General features: G+C 42.7%; 1 protein-coding gene across 1 annotated transcript; it reads left to right on the forward strand.

Moving 5' to 3' along the window:
* TTC4 (tetratricopeptide repeat domain 4) lies at positions 1-23,623 on the forward strand. The gene is made up of 10 exons (XM_069561195.1): positions 1-215; positions 782-899; positions 1,634-1,795; positions 4,560-4,637; positions 6,038-6,162; positions 11,613-11,699; positions 13,394-13,611; positions 14,210-14,291; positions 20,353-20,435; positions 22,519-23,623. Exons 1-10 carry the CDS (start codon positions 105-107, stop codon positions 22,619-22,621), a joined length of 1,167 nt encoding a protein of 388 aa, XP_069417296.1. The 5' UTR covers positions 1-104; the 3' UTR covers positions 22,622-23,623.

The raw sequence follows: 23,623 nt of genomic DNA on the forward strand, positions 1-23,623 counted from the left end.
GCACGCCGGCGCCGCCCGGAAGATTGAGAGGGGGCACCCGCGCCGCCGGAAGCTGCCGTACGGGTCTCGGCGCCTGGTCCGTGGCTGGATCACCAGGAGCAGCCATGGAGCAGCAGGATCCGGGCACCACTTTTGACGACGGCATGGACTCATTCGTGGAAAAGTTCCAGAGTCAGCCTTACCGTGGCGGCTTCCACGAGAGCCAGTGGGAGGAGGTGGGCGGGCCCGGGGTCTCAGCACGTGCGTGCGTGGGCGTCGTCCCAACTCCTGGGGCCTCCCGGGCGCTGAGGCGCTCTACCGCCAAGGTTTGGCGCTGCCAGTGGATAGGCGGTTTCTACTTGTGTGTTAAAAATCGGCCCCGAAGCTTTGAGGGTCTTCTTAAGCTGGCAGTATGTTTAGGTGTTCAGGTTTTGGAGTCAGAAACTTGTGAGTACAGAGCTTATCTGAGACCGTACCCTCGTTTGTAAAATTCCTCGGACGGGAGCACTAGAATGGTTGGCGAAGCTCAAGTGAGAGGGTGGGTGAAGTGCCAGAAACAAACGAGCGCGCAACTCGTTTGGTAGTTACTGCCGCTTTTGTAAGAATGTGAGAACTGAAGGGTCTTTAGGTATTCTGCACTCTTATTTTACAGATGGGACTCTGAGGCCGGGGAGGGAGAGATGTCATGAGGATTTGCAAATTATGATGAGTGAGAAAAAACTTTGATGTGGAGACCTGGAATTGGGTCTACTCAGTGGAAAATTGTATTTGTATAGTTCATTCTTCCCTTAACAACCTCCAGGAATTTGAAAAGATTCCTCTGTTTATGAAGAACTCACCATCAGAAATTGATCCCCTGGAGAATCCTGACTTGGCCTGCCTGCAGTCAATTATTTTTGATGAAGAGCGATCTCCAGAAGGTATCTTCAGTGACTCTCTAAGCTCCTCCATTAAATTGAGATAAAGTGTGAGTTAGAAAGGTTTTGATAGATACCAGAAGTGGTTAGCCTGAGCTGACTTGTCACTATTTATTCCACATATACTTTTTGTATACCTACTGAATACTGGGCACCAGGATACAGGAAGAAATGAGACTGCCCTCAAAGGTCATACTCCAGTGGACAGCTCAACTGTCCTAAAGAATCAGGACAAACCTATGTGATAAGTGCCAAGGTGTTGGAGGTGCTGTTGGGATACCAAAGGTTGGGGGGGTTGTGTAGAAGTGGGCTTTCAGTGGCTGGGAAATTTGAACTGAATTGTAACAATTTTGTAGGCTTTTGCTAAAGTGAGGAGGGGAATTTGCGTTCAAGGGACTCAAAACAACATACTAGAAAACAGTAGTGTAATTTCCCCCCATTTCTTCTGTAATTAAAGCCCTGTCTTCAAGAGATAAGTATACTTTTTTCCTTTATGGTTTTTTTGGTGTGTGTGAGCACTTAATAATCTGCTTTCTAAGATATTTAGGATTGATTGTAGTTAAGTACATGTGACTTTATTTCTCCATATTAATACCCAGTTTTATAGCATTCGTTTTTGAGTTTTCTTTCCCTATTGGTTCTTTTTGGTTTGTCATTACATTATTATGTGATTTAGATTTTTAATGAGCCCTTTAAAAAATAGGGAATAGTGATTTTTTTTCTTCTCTTTTTTGCAGATCAGGCCAGGACTTACAAAGATGAGGGCAATGATTACTTTAAAGAAAAAGACTACAAGAAAGCTGTTATTTCATACACTGAAGGATTAAAGAAGAAATGTACAGACCCTGATTTGAATGCTATTCTTTATACCAATCGGGCAGCAGCACAATACTATCTAGGTAATTTATTCTATTATTTAGTACTTTCTAAAAGATTAACTTATAAAAAACTATTACATGATGGCTAGTGGGGAGGGTTTGAGAGTGTCAGAGGAAAAGGAGCTGTTTGTCCCAGAAACCTAAGATAGCTTACTTTAACTGAACTTTGATTTTCCAGGTAGATTGGTGAAAAGGGATGTCAGATAGATTATATAATTCTTACTATTTGAGCCACATGAGTAACATCAAATACTTTAATACATGGCAAGTTGGTATGATCTGGAATTTTTGAGCCCAGATGCCTCTCCTCTCTCAAAAGTAAGTTGTTTTTTTCTCTGGCCTCCTCTCAAGGATGCCAGAAGGATTAAGGTGATAAAGTTCTTTGTGTGAGAGAAACTATATTAGTCCAAGGGAGAATTTCTCAGTAGTCTGTGGGCCCTTTGAAGTAAAACATTTCTTGGGCAAGTAAACTTGGACAGTGCTGCTTCTTCATTGGAGATTTGCAGTGCACGTTAGTATGTTAATACTGAGAAAACCTACAGCAGAGAACCTTATCCTGTGATTCTCAGGTTTTGTGTGCCTCCTTTTCAAGTAACACTTATTAACATGCAGGACTGTTGTGCAGATATGACTTTGGGAAACAACTGATTATTTGGGTGACATCATTGTTGGTATCTAATCTTAGGCATATTAAACCCTTGTTTCTTATCACATAGTTTTAGAGAGGACCTGGGAATGACTTCAACCTTTTCTGAGGGACTGGTAGACAGTAAGCCTTAAAGTCTAGCTGGGATAGATCTATTGGGACTCATCACCTTTGGAGCAGAGTTTCTTTCCAGTCATAATCTGCTCCAGTTTTTTTTCTTCTTTAACTTGTTTCATTATAAAATTCTAAAAAGCAAGAGTGGTATAGAACTTTGGAGATTATTTGAGCCAACCAGCCCCCTCATTACATAGGTGTAGAGAAGAACCCCTTTGGTTAGTGCCAGACTCTGGACTAGAAACCCAGTCTTCTTACTTCTGGAGGAATACATTGTCTTCGTTCAGCACACTGAGTTCTTGTTCTGTGTTAGGCACTGGCAAAATAGAAATGAGTAAGACCTGACTTTTCCTTAAACAAGTTTCATTCATTTACCTATTCAGACTGTAAATATAAAGCATTTACTGTGTGCTAGGCACTGCACTGTGAATAAGAGCTACATAGTTCCTTTTTTGCGGGAACTAAAGAATGTTTGGCTCAGAGGGTAAAGCGCCTGCCCGCAATGCGGGAGACCCGGGTTCGATCCCTGGGTTGGGAAGTTCCCTTGGAGAAGGAAATGGCAATCCATTCCAGTATTCTTGCCTGGAGAATCCCATGGATGGAAGAGCCTGGTGGGCTACAGTCCATGGGGTTGCAAAAAGTTGGACACGACTGAGCGAGCTCACTTCACTTCAAAGAATGTTACGTATAGGCCTAATAAGACCAAAAGCACCTTGCAAGAAAAAAAAACAAAAAACAGGTATTTGCAATACCAGAGGAGCAAATGCATAATAATCAAGAGACATTCCTTAAATGCTGTCACTGGTATGGCTTACAAAACACTTGCACATTTTTTATCCCTTTTGAGTTCATAGCAACTATGTATGGTAAATAAGGTTAACAGCTTTATCCCTAGTTAACAGAGTAAGAAACTGCAGTAAAATGTAGTAAATGTGTAAATGAATTGCCTTAAGAGTATGCAGTGCTGGGATTAGGATTCAGAGTCAAGTTTGACTCAGAATACACTAAACAGAAGACCCCTTTATACAGAGGCACCTGCTGCTGTTGATTCCTTAGTACTGGGTACTTTGTAGGCTTTGCAGTATACTTGGTAGCTTTGAATTTTCCCTCTAGTGGCTTAGATTTCAGTTGTCTCAAGCCTAATTAGTCATTTAGCCTGTGTCTCTTTGTTCTCCAGCTTTAAAATGTGTGTTCCATTTTCTCATTCTTGTCTCTGGATTAATGGCTTTTTTGGTCAAGTGACAGGGGTTGAAATGCATATGTTCAGTCTACTACCTTTAAGCAGAAGTTTTTGGATTTCTCTTTATGTATTTTTTCCACAGATAAGATCGTGCTGTTGTTCCAATTCTCTGTTCAGTTTTCACTTAATTTTATAACATAAACAATTTCACCTATCATTAAATTATTTGTGAATACTGAAGTTGCATCATATGGACATACCAGTGTTTGTTTGTTTTACTGTACTGCTGTTGCTGAGTATATAGCTACTTTTAGGCTTTTTTAAGTAATGCAAAAATGAACAAAGTTAGTGATAAAATTTTTCCGGTAATTCTGATTATTTAGGCTAAAGCAGGATTTGGCAGACTATGACTCAGGCCACATCTGGGTCCCTGATCTCCTGTGAGCTTAAAGTGTTTTTTTAAAGGATTATGAAACAAACAATGTATAACAGACCATATATAGCCTGTAAAGTCTGAAATAACTTTGACCATATCTTCACCAATATTGGGTATTACCTGTTTTTAATTTTCACTTTCATGTTAATCTTAATTTCTCTAATCAGCAGTGATTTTGAGCATTTTTCCATGTGCTTACTAGCCATTTATAGTTGTTTGGTGGGTTGCCTGCTATTACAAACATTTCTGAGGTGCTTCATGAGCATAACAATTTTTTTTCTATGAACAGTTGCTCTGATTTATATTTCTCTAAGATTGTCCAAGAGTGTTTTTGTCTTTACATGCAAAATTTTGGAAATAATGTGATCTTAAAACTTGTTTTCTCGTTTACTGAATGGTGTTTTGTCAGGTAATTTTCGTTCTTCTCTCAATGATGTGATGGCTGCCAGAAAGCTAAGACCCTGCCACCTCAAAGCAATAATAAGAGGTAAGTCCTGTAGAGCTGCAGTGTGACTGTCGCCATGGAAAAGTTGGCATGCGCAACACCAGGAGTATTTTAAGCTTTGATATTAAAGTGCTAAGATACTGATGAAGTTACCTTATTTTTGCAATCTTAGTATTAAGTCGTTAGCAGCAGCAACGTGCCATTTTTAAAAGAATTCTCCAGAGAATAATTCAACCGTCTGTGTTTTAAGAATTGATAGAGAAATTGAAACTCCTCATTTTAAATTAATAAAGAATAAAATTAATTAAAGCAGTTCTAAAAGCCACATTCTAATTTTTTTTTCCAAATTAGCTGATTGAAAGACAAGATCTTCAAATGCCATGTTATTGTTAATTAAAAGATAAGTTATGGGACTTTTGCCGATAACTCTAATGTTCAGATGTTCCCAGATTATGTTTTCTGTCCTAGTCTGACCTTTGTATGTAATAATTTGCTTTTATTACTTGCATACTTCACCTTTTCTTTGAGAAGCTCAGTGGTGCTTTGTAAACTTTAATTTATTCATTACATGTTAATCTCTATATCCCCATGGATCAACTTAAAATGCTTTATTAAAATTATGCTTATGTAATCATGGTTAGGGAGTTTATGTAGATCCAGGCCCTTCAGCTATAGGGAAAGAAGATAGGCAAATAAATTGTGTATAGTCATGTGGAATTTGCTACAGCTGGAAGTCTGTAGCTTGCTTGAATTGTCGTTTTTACCTTACTGTGTGGTGTTAGCAAGACACCCATTCTATCTCTGAAAGATGAGGTTGAATTCTATTGACATTTAAATTTTTTTAGTTCAGATGTTTTTAAATTCTGTAGAAAGCCCAGAGGCTAACTGGAGGAAAAACACGATTGATTAAAGGAGAGGTAGCTTAAACTGGTAGCCATCAAGAACAGTTCTAGGAGATACCTAACATGTTTAGTTTTGCCATTGCTTTTGTGAGTGACTGAGGCAAATTCTGCTATCTCTCTCTCCATTTAAAGTCATCTGAGATGGACTTTAGTCTTATCATTTATAGATGAGCAGCCTAAAGCTCAGGGATACTCAGTCCACTGTCTAATGTTTAGTTGGTTAATGACAGCTAGATTTCCAGCCCAGATCTCTCTGATTCCAAAGACCATGTTCTTTGCCACTAAGCTGTAGCCTTCCCTACTTTAAGAGTCCTTGATACCAGAAAGAGAGTTTTGATCCGAATGGGACCTAGAAACCTTTCTGATCTAAAATATAAGAAACTGTTCCTTGTCTGGGGAATGCACTAGAAAGGACTTTGTCATCCATTTCCCAGAACTTCAGGCCACTGGCTGGTAGCTGGTTGAAGTTGGGGGTCGTGTTCAAGGATGGCTCTTTCCATGCGTCTTGTCCCCGGATACTAAGGGTGCTGGGTTCTACAGGTGCCTCTTGCCATTTGGAACTGAAAAACTATGTCGAGGCTGTGAACTGGTGCGATGAGGGGCTGCAGATAGATGCCACAGAGAAGAAGCTTCTGGACCTGAGGGCTAAAGCAGACAAGTTGAAGGTTGGTGGCAAAATTAATTAGCATCTCCCAGAGTGGATCTTGGGTCCCTGGTCGTCCAGTGGTTAGGACTTTGTGCTTTCACTGCTGAGGGCCTGGATTCAATCCCTGGTGGGGGATCTAAGATCCCACAAGTCATGCGGTGTGGCTAAAAAAAGAAGAAAACAACAACAGACACAACCCCGAATCAGTCCCTACCCATGGGGCTCTAGAGGACACAGAGAAGTAAATGAGTAATTATAACATGATAGAGGTAAGGAAGAATATATAGCACTGGATAAATTTGTGACTATTAGGATTTGAATAAATAGACTAGTGGCATAGTCTAGTCTGCACACTGAGTATAGCTATTGCAAGAGGAGGGGAAAGACAGTTAAACACTTAAGATGTTAGGCTTCTATTTGTTGTTTAGTTGCTGAGTCCTGTCCAATTTTTTTGTGACCTCATGGACTGTTCCCTGCCAGGCTCCTCTGTCCATAGGATTTCCCAGGCAAAAATACTGGACTGGCTTACCATTTCTTTTCCAGGGATCTTCTGAACCAAGGGATCAAACCAGTGTCTCCTGCATTGGCAGGCGGGTTCTTTACCACTGAGGCATCACGGAAGCCCTAGGCTTCTATAATGCTTTTGTAACTTCCAACATTAAGACATCTTTAATTTGCTGATGAGATGTGACATTTCTGGTACATAACAGCAAAAGTGATGATTGAAAACAATAGTAATAACAGACCATCACTACCAAAAAAAGCCTCAACATTAGCACTTACTGTATGTATGTTCCAAGTTCTATTTAAAAATTTTACTTATACGAATCTGTCTAAATCACACATAGTCCTATAAGGTAGGCACTATTCTAATTCACTTTCCGCTAGTGAGGAGGCTAAAGCAGAGATATCAGAAAGTCACATAGCTGGTGAAGCTGGGCTTCACAGTCAGGCAGTCTGGCTCCAGAGTCTACAGTCTTAGTCCTCTGCAATACTGTCTCACAGGTTTGTTCCATAACTAGACTTCAGTTCTCTTGATTCTTGGTCCAGGTCCCTCTTCACTGCCTACACTATGAAATGGGAATTTTCAGTACCATGGGAGCCTAGAGCTGGCCCTGAACAGGGATAAGTTTTAGTCAGAAGTCATTCTGGTCCTGTCTACAAAAGTAGAGGTATGGACCCACATGGATCAGGAACAGAATTTTGAGCCCAGGCAACTACGTATGGCCAGAATTTCTAAAAGTGGCTTATACAGGAGAGACTATCTAGAAGGCTACTGTGGAAGGCCATTCCCAAGCCTGTCTGCAGAAGAGCCTTTCAGTTCAGTTGCTCAGTCGTGTCCGACTCTTTGCGACCCCATGAACCGCAGCACGCCAGGCCTCCCTGTCCATCACCAACTCTGGAGTCCACCCAAACCCATGTCCTTGTGTCGGTGATGCCATCCAACTATCTCATCCTCCGTCGTTCCCTTCTCCTCCTGCCCCGAACCTTTCCCAGCATCAGGGTCTTTTCAAATGAGTCAGCTCTCCGCATCAGGTGGCCAAAGTATTGGAGTTTCAGCTTCATCATCAGTCCTTCCAGTGAATATTCAGGACTGATTTCTTTTAGGATGGACTGGTTGGATCTCCTTGCAGTCCAAGGGACTCTCAAGAGTCTTCTCCAACACTACAGTTCAAAAGCATCAATTCTTTGGGCTCAGCTTTCTTTATAGTCCAACTCTCACATCCATACATGACTACTGGAAAAACCATAGGCTTGACTAGACGGGCCTTTGTTGACAAAGTAATGTCTCTGCTTTTGAATATGCTGTCTAGGTTGGTCATAACTTTCCTACCAAGGAGCAAGCGTCTTTTAATTTCATGGCTACAGTCACCATCTGCAGTGATTTTGGAGCCCCCCAAAATAAAGTCAGCCACTGTTTCCACTATTTCCCCATCTATTTGCCATGAATTGATGGGCCCAGATGCCATGATCTCAGTTTTCTGAATGTTGAGCTTTAAGCTTTTTCACTCTTCTTTAACTTTCATCAAGAGGCTCTTTAGTTCTTCACTTTCTGTCATAAGGGTGGTGTCATCTGCATATCTGAGGTTATTGATATTTCTCCTGGCAATCTTGATTGCAGCTGTGCTTCCTCCAGCCCAGTGTTTCTCATGATGTACTCTGCGTAGAAAGTTAAATAAGCAGGGTGACAATATACAGCCTTGACGTACTCCTTTCCTATTTGGAACCAGTCTGTTGTTCCATGTCCAGTTCTAACTTTTGCTTCCTGACCTGTATACAGATTTCTCAAGAGGCAGGTCAGGTGGTCTGATAGTCCCATCTCTTTCAGAATTTTCCAGTTTATTGTGATCCACACAGTCAAAGGCTTTGGCAGAGTCAATAAAGCAGAAATAGATGTTTTTCTGGAACTCTCTTGCTTTTTTGATGATCCAGCGGATGTTGGCAATTTGATCTCTGGTTCCTCTGCCTTTTCTAAAACCAGCTTGAACATCTGGAAGTTCACGGTTCACGTATTGCTGAAGTCTGGCTTGGAGAATTTTGAGCATTACTTTACTAGCATGTGAGATGAGTGCAATTGTGTGGTAGTTTGAGCGTTCTTTGGCATTACCTTTCTTCAGAATTGGAATGAAAACGGACCTTTTCCAGTCCTGTGGCCATTGCTGAGTTTTCCAAATTTGCTGACATACTGAGTGCAGCACTTTCACAGCATCATTTTTTAGAATTTGAAATAGCTCAATTGGAATTCCATCACCTCCACTAGCTTTGTTTGTAGTGATGCTTCCTAAGGTCCACCTTACTTCACATTCCAGGATGTCCGGCTCTAGGTGAATGTGAGTGATCACACCTTCGTGATTATCTGGGTCGTGAAGATCTTTTTTGTACAGTTCTTCTGTGTATTCTTGCCACCTCTTCTTAATATCTTCTGCTTCTGTTAGGTCCATACCATTTCTGTCCTTTATTGAGCCCATCTTCACATGAAATGTTCCCTTGGTATCTCTAATTTTCTTGAAGAGATCTCTAGTCTTTTCCATTCTGTTGTTTTCCTCTGTGGACTTAAATGGAAGTGTCTGTGTCCTGCAGCACAAGTGTAATTAAAGGGAGATTTCAGGGCCCAAAAGCATAACTCTGAAATGAACCAAAGCTGTGCAGCAATCTGGGTAGTGGTTATTCATTGGAAAATAATGGCTGCACCTTCTTAAGAACAGCAAGCTTTGTGGCATTTTACCTTGCCCTATCCTATCGCCTCTCTCCCAAGGTCCATAGTAGCCTTGAAAGCCAACAGCCCACAATTATGGTGAAAATGAGCATCCTGGTAGCCACCAGAAGAGGCAGAACAGTATTAAGCCCCATTGCCAGAAGAGTGTCATTATTTGACCATCTAGAAGACCCCACTCACAAGTTGTTTTTATTTTAGGCATCTTGAAACTATCCCAGTAGGAAAAGCTTTTTCACAGAGTGTTGGGATTGGAGGCATTTGTCAAATACAATTTGAGGCAATTATGTAAGATTTCGTCTGCCTGAGGCAGTGGAAAACAGTTGAGACAAGCAATAGGCTTACCAGAAAACGTAAAAGGACAAGCTGGGGATTGAGATTCTGTGGGGCCTTTGAAAAGCTCCAGTGTATTCCTGGGAATCTAGAAGGTCCTGTATGAATGTTCTGAGCCATCGCCTCTGCTTCCCAAGAGGCTCAGTGGTAAAGCATCCACCTGCCAATGCAGGAGATGCAGGGGGCCTGGGTTGGGGACCTGGGTTTGATCCCTGTGTCAGGAAGATCCCCTGGAGGAGGAAATGGCAACCCACTCTAGTATTCTTGCCTGGAGAATCCCATGGACAGACGAGCCCCGTGGGCTCCAGTCCATAAGGTCGCAAAGAGTTGGACACAACTGAAGTGACTTAGCATGCAAAGGCAAAGAAACTCATCATTCATACAATCTATTAGCAAAAGCAATATTCCAAGAAAACTTTCTTCTCTCAATAGAGGAACTAAATCCTGTCCCATACTACTGTTAGTAATTTTAATTTGATAAATTAAATTTACCTAATTTAATTCCAGCCTGACTGTGTACAAAACTTCTTTTTCAAGATTCCCTTTTTCAAATCTCACAACTTTCTGTATCCATATTAGTTCCTTATTTTTCTTCTAGAAACAGTCAGCTCTAGGACAAAACCACGTGCTCTAGTTGCGGGGGCTTCAGTAGTTGTGGCACGTGGGACCAGGGATCGAACCATGTACCCTGAATTGCCAGGTGGGTTCCCATCCACTGTCCCACCAGGGAAGTCTTCCCTCACCTTTTCAGAGCAGTTCCTAGAGCTATTCAAGAGGCTGCCTCCCAGGTTTAAGTCCTTGGCAAGTCTTGCAAATAAAATTCTCACCTTTTTAGGTTATGCTTTTTTTTTTCAGTCAACAATTGCTAACAGACTCTGCAACAGAAATAACATGAACTCGGTTAACCTAAGTACAATAAGTAAGACATGTTTACATTGGTTAAGCCAACAAGGTTAAGCTAGCTTTATTATCAGATATAATTTAATATTGAATATTTCCAAGATCATGTGAATCTGAAATTCATTTTGGCCAGTTTCCATTATATTTAGAAAATTTAATTTGTGTTTACTTTTAAGTCTGTTAAATAGAGCTTTCTTATACATTTAATTTTGATAATATTTTCCATAGAGACATCTTATGTGCATAATGTACACATAGACGTACAAACAGATGAGACTGGAGATCTTTTAGCTTGAACATGTGCATGGTTTGCAAAGCCTAAAGTACTTACTGTCTGGCCCTTTAGAGAAAAAGTTGGCCCCTATTAATCACAGTCCTGAGGGTTGGAGTAGGATCAGCTGGTTTTGGGCAGACTAGTAGGAAAAGGAAATCTGAGTTACAGTTCTGCCAGATGAAGTAGACTGGTGATATTTTTCTCTCATGAACTGTAATTGTGCAAGAGGCAGAGTCTGTGATAAGTTTTTGGCCCAGGGCAGAGTCTCTGATATGTTCTTGGCCTGAGTTTTTCCCAGTGTGTTTTCCTGTACTCCATCCATAACAGAAGTTTTAATGCCCCATTGGCCCTTATGTCAGGTCCTCTTTCCAGAATGCCCTTTCTCTTTGATCTGGTTTCTGTCTAAACCCACCTCCATGGGGCAGAATCAGTCATCACTCCCTCCTCTGTGTTTCAGAGCACTCAGTTCATACTCCCAGGCTAACACTAGACCTTTTCAAATGTCTGTCCCCCTCGGTAGACTGTGAGTTCCTGGGGTAGGTTTTAACATTACTGTTGCCACTGGTCCTAGCACCCAGACATGTGCTTCTTAAATGTTTATTGAACTGAATCCAGCCACTGGTGTTCCTTTAGGAGCCAGAGTTGAATAGAGACAAGAGATAGCTATTTAGGGTCAGGCTGGAGTAACAGAAGAGGAGAGGAGGCATCTGAATTTTAGAGCTGATGCATCTGAATTTTTCATTTTCAGCGAACTGAACAGAGGGATATAAGGAAAGCAAAGCTGAAAGAAAAGAAGCAGCAGGATCAGAATGAGGCTTTACTCCAGGCCATCAAGGTGAGTTCTCAAACTTTTGCCCTATGGTCTTGCAGAATTCACTCATCATGAAGTTGATCGGGAACCTTTCTGGGGATGCTTTACCTGAATGAGTTGTTCATTTTCTTTCTGCTTTTGGTGAAGCAGTGTGACAAGTCAGACCCCCTGAGTTCAGTCAGCTGTGTCAATTATATGCATGTGTTGGTTTCAGGTTAACATATACTGAATAGTTGCTATGGGTTAATCATTATCTAATCTTCACAGTAGCCTTCTGAGGTGGATCTTGTTCTTTCTTATTCCACATGGTCTCAGAGAAACCTCACATAGCTAGTGTATGTCAGAGCCAGGTCCTTGCTCTTGGTCCCTGTATTACACTGCATCCTGAGGAAGTGATTTTAGGATGTAGCTCTCCTAACTATCACAGTAACACAAAATTCTACCTCCCCTTCCCTCTCTTGCCTGCATTTTAAATAAATGTAGGAAAAGTCTGATCCAAATCTTGCTTTCACAGGTCACCTATTGAGCCTTGGCTTCACAGGGGAGGTAATACTGGCTATGAATTTGGTTCTTGATTTCATTCTTTGTTGAGTTAAATTATGTACCTCCTTAAAATTATTTGTTCGCTTTGAGAACTTCACAGTACTGAGATGCACTCCGCTAGTTCTGCCCTACAACAGAAAATCTGTTAACATGTTAACCGATTAAACAGAAGGGAATAACTCCAGAGAGATTTGGTCATTTTCTCAAATGTAGAGTATTGGAATGCCTAGACATTGGCATATAGACATTATTTTGGTATTCTTCTTTAACTCTGCATCTGAAACTTCATTATATTTGAGAACTACTCGAGAGACTAATATACCCAAAGCTATATATATATTGTATTTTAGTGGTTTAAAGCTAGGGTCAGCAAGCTGCAGCCAGTGGCTCATGGCCCTGCCTATTTGTGTCTTACTGATGATTGTTTTCACACTACAGTGGCAGAGTTGAGTAATATCCACAGAGACCATCTGGCCCACAAAACCTAAAATATTTCTTAATCTGACCCTTTCAGGGAAAGTTTGCAAACCCCTGGTATAGGAGATGCCATCAAGGTAGTTTTGATTGCATGTCATTTTTCCCTTGTGGGCTAACCTTAGGAAATTACCCCCAGCATATGTAAGAGGTGACTCTACCATTCAGACCTTTGATTTATCCTTATTTCTATGACAGACTCAAGATTAAGTCAGTGTATATATAATTTTTAGTATCCCATGTCCCAGCCAAGTTGAAAACATTTCCATTTTTGTACATGCCACTCTGTATTTTTTAATACCTTAGCACAAGCTGTTCCTTGGCTATTCCCTGGGGTAGAATGCCCTTCCACTCCCCATGTGCCCCAATTCTTCTGCCTTTCAGAGTCATTGTTCAAGACCTAGCATTCCCCAGTCACCTCCAGCCTCCAGGCTGAATTAATTATTCATGGTCTGCAGTTCCACAGCTTTACTTCTTCCCTTATGTTGGACTTACTACCATGTCTAGTTCATGTCTGTGACAAGAGTCTCGCTTGTGGTAGATGGCCGGTAAAGGTGAGTTCAGCAGGTATCAGGGATAATGAAGACAAATCATGTGTAGAGCTGGCCTTCACGGAGCTGGTAGTGTTACAGTTTTCCCTGTTCTAGTGAAGTGAGTTTGCATCCTTCTCACATGACATGTATGTTATTGCTTTAATCCAGGCTAGGAACATCAGGCTAGTTGCTGAAGCTGCTGGAGAGGATGAAGACTCAGCTTCAGAAGGTCTCAGTGAGCTTGTCCTGTATGGGCTCAGCTCTGAGAACCCCTGTGGAGCCAGGCTGAGTGTGGATCACCAGGGAAGACTGAGCTGGCCTGTGCTTTTTCTGTACCCGGAGTATGCCCAGTCGGACTTGGTCTCTGCTTTTCACGAGGATTCCAGGTAACTTCCTTCCCTAGGAGCCTTCTGTGGTGCTTGCATGCACTTCCCTGTTTTTTCAGCAGGATGCACAGGTAGAATTTTGGGTGAGGAGGGAAGAGAATAGTTTTAGAGAGTTTTATTACACAGTCTGGTTTAGCATAATCTCTAAGCCATAGCGGATTTCTCCTTTCACCAAGAAGCTTTGCAATGAGAGACATGGTCTCACCGTTAGTAACGCCACAGTACAGTGTTTGTCAAGCACTGGGAGTTGTCTTTTGTGAGAGATGAAAGTATTGGAGGTAGTGCATGAATAAAACTGAAGGGTATGTTTATTAGAAAACATATAACTAGTGATTTTAACATGTGATTCATAGTTAGTGGTTAGACTGTGGCTCAGTATCTGAATGTTGTTAATCCTGAGTCAGTTAAAGAGAATTACTGTGTCATAGTGGGACAAATGATTCACATATTTTGGGCACTGTTGTCAAAATGGATTAGGCCTGCATTTCATGATTTATATACTCTTGATACCTCTGTGAATTGGTGTCCAGGGGATGGGATGTGGGAAAACAAGATTATGAGTTACTGATACCAGAAAGTACATGTTATATCTCCTTAGGTTTATTGATCATCTAATGGTGATGTTTGGTGAAACACCCTCTTGGGATTTAGAGCAAAAATACTGCCCTGATAATTTAGAGGTAAGGAAGTTTTCTTTTGTCCCTCTATGAGAATTGGGGTTGGGGGAATCGGGGCAGAGCAAGGTTTCACTGCCTTAAAAAAAAAAAATTGTGGCAAAATATAAAAAACATAAAATGTACCATTTTAAACATTTCAAAATGTACAGTTCAGTAGCATTAAGTGCCTCCACATTGTTGTACAACCATTACCACAGTCGGTCTCGTTTTCATCATCCTGAACTGATGTACAGGAACTCTGTTCCTCCTCGCTGTCCCTGAATGGATCTACTCTAGGCGCCTCGTGTAGGTGGAGTCATAGAGTATTTGTCCTTTTTTATCTGGCTTAATTTACTTGGTGTAATGTCTTTAAGATTTATCATCATGTAGCATGGGTCAGAATCTTACTGTTTTTAAGGCTGAATAACATTCTACTGTTGCAACTTTGAAAAAAAAATCACAACTTACAGAACAAAGAAATTTGTCTTCTGTTTGAGGGTAAGATGTCAACTGGATGCCCCATCACCTCTGAAGACTTAAGTGTCTGTTTCCTACACACAAGGATATTTTCTTTCATGATCCCAATAAATCATCAGAATCAGGAAATTAACTTTGATACACTAGTACCAGCTAATCCTCAGACTCCATTAGTTTTCACAGATTTTCCCCCCAGCCCCCAGAAACACTTTTTTTTTTTTTGCACATACTACTAATTAAAAAGTTTTCTTTTAATTGAAGTATAGTTGATTTACAGTATTGTGTTTCTCAAGTATACGGTAAAGTGATTCAGTTATATTTTTTCAGATTATTTTCCATTATATGTTAACTATGAGCTATTGAAAATAGTTTCCTGTACTATATAGTAAATCTTTGTTGCTTATGTATTTTATGTATAGAAGTTTGTATCTGTTAATCCGATACTCCTAATTTATCCTCCACCTCTTTCTTCTTTGGTAATGATGTTTGTTTTCTGTGTCTGTGAGTCTCTTTTCTGTTTTACATGTAGATTCATTTTTATTTTTTTTAAAATTTTTTTATTTTTTTGGCCACACCACATGGTATGTGGCATCTCAGGTCCCTGACCAGGGAGTGAACCTGTACCCCCTGCAGTAGAAGCACAGAGTCTTCCATTGTACCACTGGGGAAGTCCTTGTATTATTTTTTAGATTCCACACGTAATGATACCATATAATATTTTCCTTTGTGTGACTGACTTCACTAAGTATAATATTTTCTAGGTCCATCCATGTTGCTGCAAAAGGCCATATTTTTATGGCTGAGTAATATTCCATTGTGTATATATACATCCTCTTAAGCCAGTCATCTGTTGATGGACACTTGGGTTGTTTCCATTCTTGGCTATTATAAATTGTGCTGCCGTGAACATTGGGATACATGTGTCTTTTCAAGTTCGAGTTTTCTCTGAATATATACCCAGGAGTGGGGTTGCTGGGATCATATTGTAACTATTAGCTTCTGCTTTCCATGGTGGGTGCACCAGTTTACATTCCCACCAACAGTGTAGGAGGGTTCCCTTTTCTCTTCATCCTCTCCAGCATCTATTTGTAGACTTTTTAATGATGGCCATTCTGACTGGTGTGTGGTGTTACCTCACTTTGGTTTTTGATTTGCATTTCTTCAGTAATTAGCAATGTTGAGCATCGTTTCAGGTCTCTGTTGGCTACCTGTATGTTTTCTTTGGAGAAATGTCAGTTTGGGTCTTCTGCCCATTTTTGAGAGTTTTTATCATGAGTGGAGGTTGAATTTTGTCATATGCTTTTTTGGTATCTGTTGAGATGATCACATAGGTTTTGTCTTTCCATTCGTTAATGTGATATATCACACTGATTGACTGGTGTATATTGAACTGTCCTTGTGACTGTGGAGTGAATACAACTTGATTTTTTTCTTCTTTATACTCCCTTCCCCCACATTTTATGATTTTTATGTCCTATTTATTTTACATCTTCTTGTTTATCCTTTTGCTGTTAATTATAGTTTTAATTGCTTTTACAGAAGTTTTTGGTTTTTTAATCTGTGTACTGGCTCATTTAAATGATCTTTTATCCTTTTATATATTTGCCTTTCTCATTGTGATCTTCCTTTCCAATAGATTCTGCTGCTTTTCTACTTAGAGACCTTTCAGTACTAAAGACCCTTAGTATTGCTGAATTCTTTTAGTTTTGCCTGTCTGAGAAATTATTTATCCTTCTTTCTATTGTAAATGATAGTTTTGCCGGATAGGGTTGTGGATTTTTCCTCTTCAGGACTTTGACTATATCATGCCACTCTCTCTGGACTACAGTGTTTCTGTGAACAAATCAGCTAATAGCCTTATGGGGGTTCCTCTTTAACTGACTCTTTGTCTTTCTCTTGCTGACTTTGGAATCTTCTCTTTAACTTTTGCTATTTTAATTATGCTGTGTCTTGTTCTGGATCTATTCGGGTTCATCTTGTTTGGAACCGTCTTTGTTTCCTGTACCTGGCTATCTATTTTTTTTGTTAGGTTTGGGAAGTCTTCTGCCATAATTTCTACAAACACATTTTTGGTCTCCTTTTCTCTCTCTTTGCTTTCTGGAACTCCTATTATGTGTAGGTTGGCATGCTTTATATTCATCTGTAGATCTCATATGTTGTTTTCTTCTTTTTTTTTTTTTTCCATTTGTCTTTCTGTCTGCTGTTCTGATCGGGTGGTTTTCATTATTCTATTTTCCAGATCACTTATTTGTTCTTCTGTAACATTTAGTCTGCTATTCATTACTTACAGAGTTGGTTTTTATCTCAGCAATTGAATTATCTAATTTCAGTTGATTCATGTTTATAGTTTCTAGTCCTTTTTAGAGTGATCAGCATTTTTACTGATAATCTTTCTTAATTCCTTTAGCATTTTTATTACCTCCTTTTTGAACTTGAGGTCTAATAGACTGGAGAGGTCTGTCTCATTACTTGTTCTTTCAGGGGAATTCTGTTCTTCTAACTGGGAGAAGTTCCGCTGCTTTTTCATTTTACTTCACTTTCACTATCTCTGTGAATTTATGAAAAAAGTTACCTATTGTGGTCTTAAAAAAGTTAGCTATTGTGGTCTTAAAAAAGCATTCCTGCTCAGAGTGTGTCCAGTACTTGTGTGAGGGCTGTTTTGGGTGTGGATGCCAGCCACATCTTTCTTGAGTGTGCTGTCGCCCTTGGTGGGGGTATGGTTGGTGGTATGGTGTGTCTAGAGCCTGCCTTGGATGAGAGGTGGGGCCTCCTCTCTGCTCCATGGCTTACCAGGCAGGGTCTGCTCCCCCGTTGTTGGGGTAGAAGCCACGAGGGTCAGGATGGATCAGGCTTCGTTGCCTTTGAGTGTGTGCCCTGCCCCAAAGAAAGTGGTTGCTGAAGCAAGTGAAGTCCATGCAGTCTCGGTGAACTTGAGCACCGCCATGATTCCCCTCAGAAGCAGCCCAGGGTCGCCTCCTTTTCTCTGCTGTGATTGTCTAGTGCAAGGCTGTGGTGTGAAGTAGGCTGGAGTTGGGGGTCAGGGTGTTGTGGCTGCAGGAATTGAGGAGGCTGTGGTGCCACCTGGGACCTGGGCAGCCTCTGTGGTAGACCTCTCCCAGGACCTGTCCACTCTAGATCTGACAGTAGTTGCCATGTGGAGTGGGCAGAACTAGGCTGCTTCCATTGGGAAGCCATCCCTGCAGCCATACCCAGGCAGGTCCTGACTGCCTAGCCACTGTGTTCTTGCAGGACTGCCCAGTGCGTGTGCTGACAGTGTCTGCTGTAGCTAGATCTGCCCCTGCTGCGTGGGTACTGACAGTGGATTCTGTATCTCCCCCAAATCACATCCCAGGCCCTCCAGTCTCTCTCTGTAGCTAGATCAAGTCCTCTCCCAGGGCCTGTCTGCCTGAGATCCAGTGCTTAGCTGCTGTATGCCCTTGTGATGCCTGATGCATATGCTGACATGTCTGCCTGGTTTGACCCACCACCCTGGTGTGTACACTGACAGTGGTCTCCGTGGTTCTACTCGGACCACATCACCCTAGTCTGTCCGCACAGCTAGACTGAACCTTTGCCCTAGTCTCACACCAGGCTGTGGTGTGGGGTGAGTGGGGCTAGGGTATTGGTCCTTTGGATTGGGACGTGCCTGTCGAGGTGGCAGCCTCCAGCGCAGCTCTCTCTCTGTCCTGATTGTCAGCAGGCCAGCACATGTCCTTACTTGTACAGTCTGGGCTTCTCTCTTGTGTCAGTGGATTTCCCAGCTGGCACGCAGGCTCCTCAGGGTGAGGGTCCATCCATGTGGACTTCTCTTCACTACAGATCCCCTCCAGTGGTACCAGTCCCAGCCTGATGCTTTTATTTCTTTCCCTGTCCTACCTGATGATGTGGAGATCTTTGTTGCAGGTTTGGTTGTGTAGGAGATCTGCCAGTTTCTAGTTAGTTTCTGTGGGAATTGTTCTACATGTAGATGTATTTTTGATGTTTGTGTGTGTGGGAGTGAGCTCTACATCTTCTTGTTCCCACCATCTTGATCCCCTCCGCCAGTCACCAGTAACGTTCTTTATAGCAGAAGGAATCCCACATAGTATTGTATCTAGTGCTCATGTCCCTTCAGTCTCCTTTGGGCTACAGAAGATTTTCAGTCTTTAGTCAACTTTCTTGATCTTACCACTTTTGCAGGTTACAGACCAGTTATTTTGTGGAAAGTGTGGGTTTGTCGTGTGTGTCTTTTGGCCTAGATTATGTGTATCTGACTGGAATATCACAGAGCAGTGCTATATTCTTGTTGCATCCTGTCAGACGTCATAATTTCAAATGTCCCATTACTGATGATGTTCACGTTCATCACTTGATTGAGGTGGGGTATACAAGCTTCTGTACTGCATAAAGTTACTCTTTTCCCCTTTGTAGTTAGTATTTTATAGGGAGGTACTTGGAGATGATACACATATTTTCTTGTTCATCAAACCGTTGTTTATGTCAGTGGATTTATGGTTTATTTTGTTAATTGAGTTATAATCTATTACTCCTGGAGAAGGCGATGGCAGCCCACTCCAATATTCTTGCCTGGAGAATCCCATGGACGGAGGAGCCTGGTGGGCTACAGTCCATGGGGTCACAGAGTCAGACACGACTGAGTGACTTCACTTTCACTTTCATGGTTACGTTATGCTCAAGGTGTCTAGGATTTGGTCAGTGGGAATTCCTTCAAATTTGCTTCTGTGTCCTTCAGACTTGCCTCCATTTTTAAAGCACTTCCTTGCTTTGTGTTACAATGTGTTTGAGGCTCAAATTGTGCTTTTTTTGCCTTAGCTCTAGAATCAGCCATTTTCCCCAAGGAGCTTTGGTTCTTTTTAGCAGGAAATAGTATTTAGAAGTCAAGATCTGTCTAGTAGCTATACTCCTAAGTACAGGGGTGAAGGGAGGAGGATGCTCACTGCTCCATTGGCGTGCATGTGTGTGTATAAAAACATGAGCTGTCACTGGTATCTCCAATTCTAATCCAATACCAACTCTTTCTCTATTTTTTCAGTGGCTTCTATTATTATTAATATATTTGTTTGATCGGTTGCCCCACATTTAATTCCCCTCCCCTCACCACCAGCATCCCCTCTCATCGGGAGCCTTCCCTCGCTCACGTGGACTGACTCCCGCATCAGCCTGTTGCCCCAGCATGGTGCCCTCCTCATCCTACATACGCTGTCGCCCTGCACTGCTCAACCGTCCTGCAGGAATGTCTTTCTTATCCAGCGTAGGCCCACTCCCCTCAGCAGGCCTCCCCCTGCCATGAGTGGCTGCCCTTCTCACCCTGCTTGGCTGGCCAGTCCCCAGTGAGAATGCATATCTCCACTGGCTGGGCTTTGACACCTGCCCAGGGCTGCCTCCTGTGTGGACATCTCTCTTTCTCTGCTCTGGGCCACTGCTGCCTCCTTTTCCCATACCTAATGGCTCTACGACTGAATTGTTAGGGAAGGAAGGCTCATGGGCCTGGATTTTAGTCTCAGCAGTTGCTGTCTCTTACACATTAACCCGATTTGGCCTCAGCATGCCTAGTGTCGCTGAAGCCCTTTACTGGTGTCTGACTTGTGTCCCTCTGTTCATCCTGCAGGTCTACTTTGAGGATGAGGACAGGGAGGAGCTGTACTGCGTGCCTCCCAGTAGCACCCTGCTGCAGGTGCTGCAGCACCCCAGGTGAGTCACCTTCATGGGGCTGGGTAGACCAGGAAGGGTGCTCAGGCACCGTCCCAGGGACATGGCCAGGTTCCCGTTTCACTGCTGAGCACTAGCCTTGTGCTCCCCTCCCTTCTGCCCTGGATGCAACATTGTGAGACAGCAGCCCACGGAGACTGGCCCAGGCTTTTGGCCAAACAGGCTGCAGTGTGCTGACTCAGCCCATTGCACCGCAGCCATGACATCCTCGGGGAAGTGAATGGGGCTGGTTGAAAAAGAAAGCGCTGCCTGGCTTTTGTACCAAAGACAGCTGGGATGGCCCTCCTGTTCCTAATTGCGCCTGTGTCCCTTGATGTTGTCGTATGGAAAGAGCATTGGCTCTTGAAGTCAGACACCATCATTTAGTGGCTGTGTGCCTCTAAGCCCATACTGCCTCCCTGGGTCTGTTGGCTCATCTCTAAAATGAGGATAGTAACTCTTGACTACATATTTCTCAGGTAGGAGAGAGAGTAGGAGTCAGTGCTCTGATGCACTGAGAGGGGCGGTCTACTGTGAGAGGGCACCTTGGTTAATTGCAGTGGGAGCCAGTTGGATTTGGCAGTTGTCTCTTAGCTTTGGGGGTTCCTGGACTATAAGGTTATGGCCTCAGTAGCTTTATAGTTGACCCTTGGGCCAATTTTCCCTGAGCTTTGAGCAAAGCAAATGTCTTGGATTTAGGCAGAGTCCAGTACGCTAAGGGTGGTTGGGTTTGAAAAGGGTGGTTGGGTTGGAAATGAGGCTGGAGGACCATGTTAGGACCGTGTATGGCAGCCTCGAATGCTCTAGGGAGCATGAATCCTGACGATGGTGTGTGGAGCCCTAGAGGGCGTTTAGGTAAAATTTACCAAGTAGTGTACAGATCTTAAGTGTACTGTTCAGTGGTGAGACGTGAAGTAGGGGTGGATTGAAGTTTAGGAGGTAGATTGGGGTGGGAATTGGTGATGTGTTGACTGACTCAGTGAGTGTCTAGCTGGTCTTGATGTTCCTGCTTTGGCCTGGCAGGCAGGAGGTGAGGATTTCTTCAGATATGAATGATGACTTCTCTTGGCAGCATTGTTTTTTCCTAGCCCTAAATTACCCTTCTAGTTTATAGACAGATTTTTAGCTCTTCATTTTCTCAATTGTTAGTAAATTATCCAGAATTCTTTAAAGGCCTGAGGTCTGCTCTACCTTATCTCCCAGAAAATGCAGAGAAATCTTAAATATAAAGCAGACTGATTGATGGAGGAAAACCAATTTCATGCTTCTGAGAAAGTATAAATACATTGGAAGTCATTATTTTTTAAGTGATTAGCATAGGCAAGAGACAGCCCAGCACAGAGGAACTTCAGACCAGCAACATCAAACTCTGAACTGGGTGCTGGGCCATGATACAGGCTCCTCTGCCCAGATCCGAGCCCACAGGGTGGTGCAGAAACCCCTGGACCTGAGTCCACGGCCTTGCCTGCTGTCCAGCATGCCTGCTCCATTTGCTTTATGCCCAGCAACAGCAAAAGCTCTAGTGACCTGCACCTCCTGGCTTTTTCTCCCCCGTGCCCATCAGGACCCCTTTTCCAGTTAATGCAAGCTGAGACGTGACAGCTCCCAGAAACCTTTCCTGATTTCCCTTTCCCGTAGAGGAATTATGTCTTTTTGGGTTAACACTGTACCTCAAAAATGCTTCTACAGTTGTGCCTCACTGTCATTATTTATCTCCCTTTCTCTAGACCGTGATGGTGGCTTTTGTTTGTTGTTTAATCTGTTTTTTTCAGCACAAGGCCTGGCTTACCCTGGGCACGTACTGTTGAATGAAGGAATGAAAGCATGGTCTTATTTTATGTTTAGCCATAAACATACATGATGCTAGAGGACCCAGAGGACTGGCCCAGAGGTTCTGGCTAGGTTCTAAGGGGGAGGGGGTCATGCTTATTTGCAGACTTATAAACAACCAAGCAAATAAATGTGCTAAACTTGTGTTTTAATGTTGACTCACATCTAAAGCTTCACCTTGACTGTTGTTGGGAAGGTCCATGGGTGATTAAGATTGCAATTCAGTTATCCCTCTCTCTTCTTGTGTTCACTGCAGGTACTTTGTAAAAGCCCTGACACCAGCATTTTTGGTCTGTGCAGGATCCTCTGGTTTTTGTAGGAATTATCTCCGGGGGAAAAAGGTGCACCAGGTAAAGTGACTGGGCCATGCTGTGGGAGCCAGGCTCCCTGGGCCTCCTCCCTCCCCCACCTCAGCCTGGAGTCAAGCATGCTTGAATCAGCAAGATCTACTCTTCGAACCCAGCACTTTATTCCTGTCACCCCAGGGGCAGGCCTTCCCTGCATCATGGTTGGGGAGGAGCTGCTGCCTTCTTGAACTTCAGCCTCTCGGGTCAGACCGCCGAGCTCTAGCAGGCCTTCAGTTTGCTCTCTTGCTGCTGAGCTCTGTGCCTTGCTTATGACCTGCTTGGACTCACTGTGAGTTGTGTTAACACCACCCTCCAGCTCTGACCTGAAGACTCATGATCCCAGGACATGGTTCTGCAGCTGTGTGCCTCACACTGCACACATACACAGCCACACGTGTAAGGTGTTAATGCCGAGAAGTCCTTCATGAACACAGAGGCCTGCTCTGTTGGGATCCTGTAGATGCCTTGGGGTGAGATGGGGCCAGGGAAGCCAGGTCCTAATTCTCCATCTTTTATGAAGAGTTGCAAATTGAGGCTCCTCTAGAACCCCTAAAAAGTTTGCCATGTTTCCTGATCTTTGCAGTATGGAGACCTGTGACACACTTAGACAGTGTATCAGTTTTCATGTTTAGAATTTTATGCCTTTTAATCTGGAAAATCTGTTTGCACGTTGAGTCACTGTCATCTGTTGTATTTTTGCCTACAGCTATTTGCTTCCTCCTTCCTAGAGGATTTTATATGTCCTGTCCTTGCATTGCCCACCCTTTCCCCCAGTGAGGAGGGTGCGTCCCTTCTCCTGATACAAAGGGATGTGAGTGGACATGTTCAGGCAGAGCTTGCAGGGTATGGTGCGGTGGATCATGCTCTTCCCTCTGCCTGGGAATGTATTTCCCAGGGTGGGCTGTTCCTTCAGCTGGATGCTAAAACACGTGGAGCAGAGCTGAAGCAGCTGGCCTGCAGCCATTGACTGTGACATGAATGAGAAATAAATATTTGTTGTAGTATTAATAATAA

Source organism: Ovis canadensis, chromosome 1 (genome assembly GCF_042477335.2).
Source record: "Ovis canadensis isolate MfBH-ARS-UI-01 breed Bighorn chromosome 1, ARS-UI_OviCan_v2, whole genome shotgun sequence".
In the NCBI taxonomy this organism is placed as follows: domain Eukaryota; kingdom Metazoa; phylum Chordata; class Mammalia; order Artiodactyla; family Bovidae; genus Ovis; species Ovis canadensis.